Source organism: Toxorhynchites rutilus, chromosome 2 (assembly GCF_029784135.1).
Source record: "Toxorhynchites rutilus septentrionalis strain SRP chromosome 2, ASM2978413v1, whole genome shotgun sequence".
Lineage (NCBI taxonomy): Eukaryota > Metazoa > Arthropoda > Insecta > Diptera > Culicidae > Toxorhynchites > Toxorhynchites rutilus.
Genome location: NC_073745.1, coordinates 244,616,299 through 244,626,174, shown reverse-complemented (window position 1 = coordinate 244,626,174; position 9,876 = coordinate 244,616,299). Strand labels below are relative to the sequence as shown.

The 9,876-nt window shown below is 36.6% G+C and overlaps 1 protein-coding gene across 1 annotated transcript in view; it reads right to left on the bottom strand.

Moving 5' to 3' along the window:
• Positions 1-5,041: 5,041 nt before the first annotated feature.
• Positions 5,042-9,876, bottom strand: part of LOC129764553 (uncharacterized) — a 132,007-nt gene continuing 127,172 nt past the window's right edge. The window contains exon 5 of the mRNA XM_055763755.1: positions 5,042-5,513. Coding sequence (XP_055619730.1) covers positions 5,442-5,513 — 72 coding nt within the window. The 3' untranslated portion in view covers positions 5,042-5,441. The remainder of the gene's footprint in view (positions 5,514-9,876) is intronic.

The window sequence follows — 9,876 nt, the reverse complement described above, 5'->3', positions numbered from 1 at the left end:
CGACAAAGTTGTTACATATGATAGAGCGCTCATTTTTATTTTATCAAAAATAGGGTGACCAAAACTGTCGATGAAATTAAAAAAAATTAACTTTCTTATCTTTATATATCGAGATAAACATAGTTCGACAATGTTGTAGCCCAAATTATTTTTAATAACTTTATAGAACAAAGCTTTTTTCTATCTTTTAATATAAATGATTTATCGCTTTTTCACTAATTTGCATTAGGGTGACCATAAGAAGGGCATTTTTGCTCTAACTTTTATATTTCAAATTCTACATCAAAACTGTCTGCATACGACTTTTAGAGCTTAGCAAGATCAACATTTTGCGATGCAGAACTTGTTAACATCTTGATCCTACTCAATGTTATTGATGATTTTTCACATAAAAACTCATGATTTTAATTTTAATTTATTCAAACATGAAAAGTAACATAGTTTTGAAAACCACACGTCATGTAGAGTGAATTATGTTCTTTCAAATGCCGTTAATAAACTTTGTTTATGTTTGCCCCAGAAAGAATGACAAGTAATTGCAGAAAGCGTATTTTTTCTGGAGAAATATCAATAACTTTGAGTGAAGTTGAGATATTGACAAGTTCTGCATCACAAAACATTTGTATTAATAAGCTCTAAAAGTCTTTTGAAGACAGTTTGCATGCAGAATTTGAAATATAAAAGTTAGAGTACAAAAACCGTTTTTTTTCATGGTGACCCTAACGCAACTTAGAAAAAATGCGCTATATCGGTTATTTCCAGAGATACAAAAAAACTTTGTTCTACAAAGATGTCCTAAATAACTGGGACTATAACATTGTCGAACTATGTTTACTTCTATCTATAAAGGTAAGAAAGTTATTCAGTTATTCGTATCTTTGTATATATTGTATTTTTTATTTCATCGTCAATTTTGGTCACCCTATTTTTGATAACATGAGAATGAGCGCTCTATCATATGTAACAACTTTGTCGAAGACAGTTTTTGTCTAGAGAATAACCGTCGAGCTCTAAATGCTAATTTCCACTTAAATGCATCTCCTGGACCATTGTGCGATGGTAAAATCATATAGGGGAAGTGGGGGCATAGTGGTCACCCTAAGGAATATGCCCATTTCCAGTGTACAAATACCGATTCAATTCGCGTTTTTCGAAGAATATTATAGTTCAACTCATCGTTCTTCAAGATAACAAACGACTTTTACTAAAAAAAAATCAAAATAGTACTTTTTTCATCATTAGAAAAAAAGTGAAAAATCGACCTTTTTTTTGCTTCTAGTTAAAGTGGTCATCTAGTAGGGGCAAAGTGGTCACTCGCACATATCAAGCTAAATGGGATATATTTATGCGTTTTATCCGTTGAAATTTGTTCAAATCATATTTTATATAGTAGGTACATGTATGAAATAAGCCTGGCCTATTCACGTATAGTCTCAATTTAAATTTTCTCATGTATACAAAAACGGAGTAAGAAACTTATAACGTTCCGTATAATGAGACTTGGTTTAGTTGGAGTGGCATGTTTTCCTAGGCCACAAAAGGATCCTCTTCAAGAGCAGAATGTGATGAGGTATATCAGATTTACTAAACAAAACATTGTAAGTCGTTATTCACCTATGACCACTTTGCCCCCAAACATCGAAGTGTTTTCTATGCTAATTAATCGCTGAGATTAAACAAAATATCTGTTCACCTCTCCTAGAATCTTCTCCAGTCGTCTAAACTGATGATTTTTCTAACATATCAGATTTAATAAACTAAATTTCACGAGAAATTCCTTCTTTCTTTCTTTCTTTGTTTTTAAGAGACTTTAAACTTTGCAGTTCATTCGCCTCTAAGAAATTCCTTAGATAACACGCAGACAGAACTACGGCCAAATGGCCACCGATTTTTGTTTTTATTTATATTTTGACATGCAACAGCTCTACTAAAGTACAGGGTGACTCAAAAGTCATTAAATGCTTCAAACATAAGGTGATTATCAATACGGTATCTATAGTTAACTAGCTGACTCGGCAAACTTCGTCCCGCCCAAAATTTGTTTTTTGTTATCAATACCTTCAAACAATCACGTTTTCTTACTATGAGCAAGTTCATGGTTCAATCGCAGAACTGTTCATTGATTGATCTTCTATTCGACCCCGTTTAATTTACCTTTTACTATAAATCCTAGTATTTCTATAAAACTCGTCATTATAATATCAGATTATTTTCAGATATAATTCTCGTTCAAGATTATTGAACCACTTGCAAATAACATGTTTCTCCGTCACATGGAATAAATGTTTTATACAAAAAATATGATAGAATATAGACAACCCTAAATCGGACAATTCCTTTCTCGAGTTCTGCTCTTATCAACACATCCGGCGATCCTTTTGTTTGGTATAGATAGAAGAAGATATAGGAGTGCGTTTCATCACATTAAATTTCAATTTCCAGTTTCTAACAAAGATCAATTTCGCTATCGCAAACATCAAATGGACTAACAGCACTTGTCACTATGTAATTGTAGAACATATGGAAATTTAATTTTCCGGATTTTCCCTTTTTCCTTCAAATTTTTCCGAAAATTTTCAATTGTCTTGTTTGGTTGGAATATTTTTGGTTGAAATATGTGTAATATTTTAATGGGACCCTCTCTCCATTCCAGAGGAGGGAGGGGTGTCATACCATTATAGAAGCATTTCTCATACCCAAAAACATCGAGTTATGCAGAAGTTTGTGTTTTGTTTGTATGACAGTCATAGAAACGTTTCGTGCCCCGTAAAACGTTCACATGTCAAATTTGGCTCCATTTGCTTGATTAGTTTTTGAGTTATACAGAAATTTGTGTTTCATTTGTATGGCAGCCCCCCATAGAGAGGGGGGTGGAGAGTCTAACCATCATAGAATATTTATTACACCCTTATACCTCAATATGCCCAATTTGGTTTCATTTGCTTGATTAATTCTCGAGTAATGCAGAAATTTGTGTTTCATTTGTATGGCAGTCCCCCCTTAAAAAGGGGGGTGGAGAGTCTAACCACCATAGAAACTTTTATTGCACCCTAAAACCTTCTTCTTCTTCTTCTTCAATGGCACTTACGTTCCTAGAGGAACTTCGCCGTCTCAACGTAGTATTACTTGTATCATTTTTATTAGTACTTAGTTGAGATTTCTATGCCAAATAACGCCTTGAATGCATTCTGAGTGGCAAGCTCTAGAATACGCGTGATCACAGTGCAAGTCGGAGGAAATTTCTTTGACGAAAAATTCCCCCGACCAGAACGGGAATCGAACCCGAACACCCGGCATGTTAGTTATGACGCTAACCACTCGGTCACGGGAGCACGTCAAAAACCTCCATATGCCTAATTTGGTTTCATTTTCTTGAATAATTCTCGAGTAATGCAGAAATTTGTGTTTCATTTGTATGGCAGACCCCCCCCCCCTTAAAGAGGGGGGTGGAGAGTCTAACCATCATAGAAACATTTATTGCACCCTAAAACTTTCACATGCCAACTTTGGTTTCGTTTGCTTGGTTTATTTCCGAGTAATGCAGAAATTTGTGTTTCATTTGTATGGCAGCCCCCCTTAGAGAGGGGGGAGGGGTCTCAAAATATCACGAAAACCTTCCCCGGCCCCAAAAACCCCTACATACCAATTTCCATGTTGATCAGTTCAGTAGCTTCCGAGTTCATAAGAATCAGACAGACAGACAGACAGACAGAAATCCATTTTTATATATATAGATAGATAGTTATACTACCAAACAAGCAGGTGACTACTTTGCCCCCCATGACCAATTTGCTTCCAATACCCCTAGTAAAGAACCACGCTGGAACTTTTCAGCAGTGTTTGGATTTCGATCAAAATCAAATGATACACAATGTGTCATACAAGTAAACTCTCACGAACATATAACCAAATATGAGAGGATCATTCAGATATTTGTATGAATGTCAGCAATCACTTTTGTAACATTTAGTGATTAAACTAAGAGAGGAACGAAGACTGTTGTTTGCATATTCGAGTTGTATCAAACATGGCACACTATTTTCGAAGCCTGCATACAAGTTTGAACCGCATATATCGTCTCATTTTACTATAGCGAAACCCACTGCACAGACAAGTGTAATGCAATAAATGATACAAGAAAAATTACGTCATCATTACGTCACCATTTGCGGAGAGCAGCGAATGGGAAAAGAAATAAAACGCGAGAGTTTTTGCTTCTCACTGGAGCGGTGTTGCTAGTAAAACTATGCGGTCTATATGAATATACACATTTCAAGGGATAGCGGCGTTAAAAATGGAAAATATAATCTGACTACCCTTCGCTTAGCCTCTATCGAGCTAAATAATCATATAGTTTGCACTCTCTGAGACTTAAAAATCAGGATCTGCTACATTAGCTGAATATGAATCTTTCGCTTTGCGTTGTCGGTATGATCCTGCTGTTTCATGATGCATGGAGAGGTCGGTATGCATATGTTAGAGGCAAAGAAGAAAATAAGCTTTCTGCACTGAAAGCGTATATGATAGCTTTGTTTGCATGCTGGTGTGCAATGAAGTGCGAGCCGATGCAGAATTGTCTCGTTCTCTTTTGTGTCGTGATTTGCAGCACATAACAACAATAGAATACCGCTGGGGGAAATGTTTCCTGAAAGATCATATTTGAACGAACGAAAGCGATTTTTTCAATGAGTGGATCATTTGGCAAACACTGCTTTTCAGAAAGATTTCAAACTCTCCAGGGAAAACTTTTCAAAAACAGACAAATATAAGTCTAAACGAGATACTGTAAAGTACTGTACTTCATGTAAAAAAAAAGGAGAGAAGAAAAATTCAATATCTCTGTCATAGTTCAGATTTGACTGTATGTGAAGAAGGAATTTTTAATCATATCCTCCTTTAGTACCACGTTGGATATAAACAAAAATTGGAAAAATGGGGCAGATATAGATATAGATGTAGAACCATATTTCAGTCACCATACTCAGATCTAAATTGTTTTCAACATTATAAACTTTCGGATGCAGATGAGGAACGAGTTCCATTGGTTTATAATACATTTATTTACAGTTCATTCTTCAAATAATTACATTTTCTTACCTGAAATTTTTATCAAATCTACAATAGCTCAACAACTCATTTCACTTTGAATGCATTTCTGTTGTGATATTTGATCTTACGTCTAATGAAAAGAGGTAATAGATATCGTCAGGATCTGACCAATCCAGTAGGTAACCTAATTTAAATGAGTTTCACGTCACATTCTTCGAAAATTTCAAGTTGTACCGGTATGCTGCGGACTGTTTTACAGTCTGCCAACAATGCCTTACGTCCGGTTGGTTGCAGCAAGAAGTTACGTTTGCCGAAATGCTTTTTTTGTGTGGGATTTTGTTTGCAGTTGACAGCAATTGACAGCCGTCTTCATCTCACGCTCTTTCTTCAGCTCACAGATTATTGTTCACAGCCTTTGTTGAATCGGTGGAGTAGATGTTTTGCTGTTTTGGCACACCGAAGTACTGAAACGAAAGAAAAGTGATGATATTGAATTACTAAAAGTTTGAATACAAATCATATCGTGAGTATAAAATCCAACCAAAAAAACGAGGTTCGTCGCCTGTGGCCGTTTCATTCGGTCACAAACTTTGCCAACTGCATTGCTCCAAAATATGTTAATAACCTCGGATATACCATCAATTACGCTTGGGGGTTACAGAATAATTGCCATTTCATCGCTTCTACGCTTGTCACTCGTCGAGTTCGAGAGTCAACGAAGAGTGATGTGATAGCAAAGGTGAAATGATCGCTCTGGTGTGGAACTTGTCAGTGGGTCACGATGAAGCATACACATATTTCAACCGGGGACATAAATTGCTCATGGCAGCTGCATAATTAAACAATACCATTGATTCAGTCAATTATCACCAATTGGGACGTTACGAAATTTTTGGCAGGACCACAAATGTCATGCACTGTCGTCAAAGGGCCTCATTTTTGACCCGTTTCAGTTACTCAATATGTTTAAAAAAAAATTGTTCTGCCCTTCGTATACTGCCCAAAATTTGGTAATGTTAAACGATGTTGTATGTGGGGTAATTGCTGGTCGAGTGAACATTTAATGAGTGTCATTTTCCGGTTTTTTTTTTACTTAATGAGTTTAATTAATCTTTATTATTCAACCGATTCGATTGGTTTGTCATAATCAAGATGAAGAAAGAGAAAAAGTATCCTAATTATTTGTGCGCGTTGTATTGGACGAAGACCATTCAATATAATTGAAATCTTGAAATTGAAATCTGCATGCTACTTTTCATAGGTCCTTCATATTAGATTTTAATACACTTTCGGACACACGGAAGTCGTGTACGTCGTTTCGATTGTGGTAGCAACAATTCGTTCTGTGGACGGATATCCGATATAAGATGACATGTATTCGAAAACTGCTTCTATGAAGCTTTTGCTCATGGCAATGTACCTATCAAAGTTAAACTTTCATATCAGTACAACCCCCGCGGTAAGGCTACCTCTTTGATTTAGAAGCTTGCCTTCTGTTTCCAAATAACTTACTATCCCGCGAAACGTAGTGGAATGTGCAACATTTCAGGGTCATGATCATCGACCATTTATGAACGAATTAGTGAAAACGAAAATCGATAGCGACTTGCGTGACAGACGCGTGAAATTAGCGATGAAATTGTTGACGAAACTCTTTGCAAAGCCGAAGAAGTATAAAAACCTAGCATCAGCTGTAGACTGTATCAGTTCACCACCCACTATAGTTTCGCTTGTTCGAAGAAATCAGAACCAAATACAACCATGTTCAAGGTAAAATTACCAAATCACAAGCGATTTTCGAGTTATATTTTTATATCGTCGATTCTCAGATAATGCTCCTGGTCGCTTGCCTGGCTGTTATTACATCAGCTCAGTATTATGAAGGATATCACGGACATCACGAGGATCATCATCATACCCATCCGAAATATAAATTCGAATATGGCGTCAAGGATGGACACACCAAAGATCACAAGAGCCAGTGGGAACACCGCGATGGGGATCTGGTGAAGGGACAGTACACTTTGGACGAAGCTGATGGAACTCATCGTGTTGTTGACTACACCTCAGATCATAAGACCGGATTCCAGGCTCATGTTCAGCGGAAGGGACATGCCCATCACCCACATGGAGAGAGCTGGGTGAAAATTGATCAGCATTACTGATGCTTATAGAAGAATTCCCGAATTCCCATTCTGAAACAATAAATTGCAAATAACATCAAACGTGATTTTTGATTCCCTCCTATCTAAGGACTGTGAAATTGAATTCTAGTGCAAATTAAATAAATCTAAAAAATAGTGTCATTTTGTCCTGATTGATGAGAATACCAGTATGCATACGAAATCGTAATCGTAAATCGTAATTAACTAGCGTTATTTATTGATACTTAGTTGAGATTTCTTAAGCCAAATAACACGCCTTCAATGTATTCCGAAGGGCAAGCTTGACCACAGTGCAAGTCGAAGGAAACTTCTCTGACGAAAAATCCCCCTGCCAGAACGGGAATCGAACCCGAACACCCGGCATGATAATGTGAGACGCTAACTACTCGGCCACGGATGCACTTTGAACAACATGAACAAGGTATTTCAAAGTGAGAGACCCAACGATTCTTCATTCGAGCATTTCACGACTCTTCCGCACGTTATTGGATATGGTTCTTCACAAATGAATTCATGCGAATGCTAAAAGATCTGAGGGAAGTTGCGTTTAATCAACAAAATTACGAGAGCTCGAAAAATGTGTAAGTTAGGACAACGGCTGAACAATTCATTAGGGAGTACGTAAACGATGGAGAAATATCTGTTAATCGGCTCAACGAAATTAAAGGTAATGTAATGCATCAACTTCAATTTCAACTTCAACGAGTCGGTTATGATAAATCTGACCTGTCCAATGTCATCAGAAAAAAACATCAAACCATTCTACCGCTTACTGAAATATTCCCTAATCTGGTTCCCAGAGAAATGATTCAACCAATTGATGAGGAATTCAGAGAGCTGCACAATGTTGTTTTTCTGACTATTCTCTTGATAAACGAACCATTGTAGTGATGTTTTGAGGTAAAGTTCTAGCCACAACTACCCTTGGTGGTCATGTGGTATTCCCACAATTAAGAAAATTAATCCCAAAAATTTACTGAACACTGAAGAAAGTGGTTTGGTGCACATGTCTGCAAACATCAAGTTTAAGTATGATGCGTCGATATATGATAAGGAGAAATAGCTGTTAAACCATGTTTTATACATCAGACGTAAACATGTTGATTGATTGATTGTGTTGAATTATAGAGACTTCAAACTTGTGCAGTTCTAGTTCTGAGAAGGGCCCTTGTGGATAAACTCAATCCAAACTCCTTCTTCACCTGCCTTGAGGAAGACACTTCATGGTCATTGCTCGTCAGCAAACCGTCTCTTCTTCCACAAACATCAAACGATGTTCTCGTGAAAATGTTCAATTAAATTCTCAATTAAATACAAAAAAGTCGACAAAAATGCAGACAAATCCAATTATCTTTGATAAAAAATGAACTATTGAAAAAGTGGAAAAAAATTGTTACAATATAGTTGCTCTTTAACTCCGAAAACTTGGCGCTTCCTTGTAAGCTCATTTTCTTGTGCCTTTGGTTATACAAAAATTAAATATTATAATAAAAAAAATAATTATATTAATATTTTGACGTAGGATTACGACTTTCGAGAACATATTGAGGTACAAATTGAAAATCGAAAATCGAGCACATCGTGAAAATTGTCCAATTTCAAATGCTTATTGCTCAGTCATTTCATGATGGATTGATAAAATTTTTACGTCAATCGATCTCGGAACTCCATAACAATTTTTTATATTGAAGAAAATAATATATGTCATGAAACTAACTATCGAACAATTGAAAAATCTCAACCCATATCCTAACGGAAATACCCACTTCTGATTGGTCGAAATTGACGACACATGCGGCGGTTCCCTAACAGAGACGTGAAAACCAAGCTGCCTGGGGGAAATCGACATTGCAAATACATGAAAGTAGGGGGAGTTTTTGTTCCTTCCGAAATGTATTCCCTAACAGAGAAATCAAAACCAAGCTGCCTGGGGGAAATCGACATTGCAAATACATGAATGTAGGGGGAGTTCTTGTTCATACCGAAATGTATTCCCTAACAGAGACATCTAAACCAAGGTGCCCAGACGAAATCGGCATTGCAAATATATGCAAGTCGGAGGCATTTTTATATTGCAAGTAAAGTGAGTGATACGATTAATTCTACCAAATAAAAAACTTTAATGTTGGTTGCTTCTCGGTGGCAGTCAACGTGTTAAACAAAATATTAAAATAATATTACAGGCGCGGCAAAAAAATTTCTGTTGGTGGCAATATATAGGGTTGGGGAAAAAGAAATGTCGTATTTCTGATCGAAATTTGACGCTTTATTTAACATACTTGGAGCTATCCTTATCTTATTGATAATAATTGAATTACTGTATTTCTTTACTACATCATACTAACCAGTTAGCACACTAAATTGAAAGGAAAACGGGCTGGTTTTCTCGCAGACATAGATTACTGATCGGAAGAACAATTAAAGGATGATTATTTTAATGTGGGTTTTCAATTGGGAGCATTTGCTATAACTTCGCGGAGCACAAATTTCCCGCGGAGCACCATTTGAAAACCCCTTTGAAAAGTATTCATTCCATGGCATGCCGAGAGAATTTCCAACCCGGGGAGACCCTAGACCGATCGGGAATTGAACCCAATGCCTATGTCAGTAGCCATGAAGGCATGAAGCCATGAAGTTATAAGGGAAATCCCGCTTTATTAGA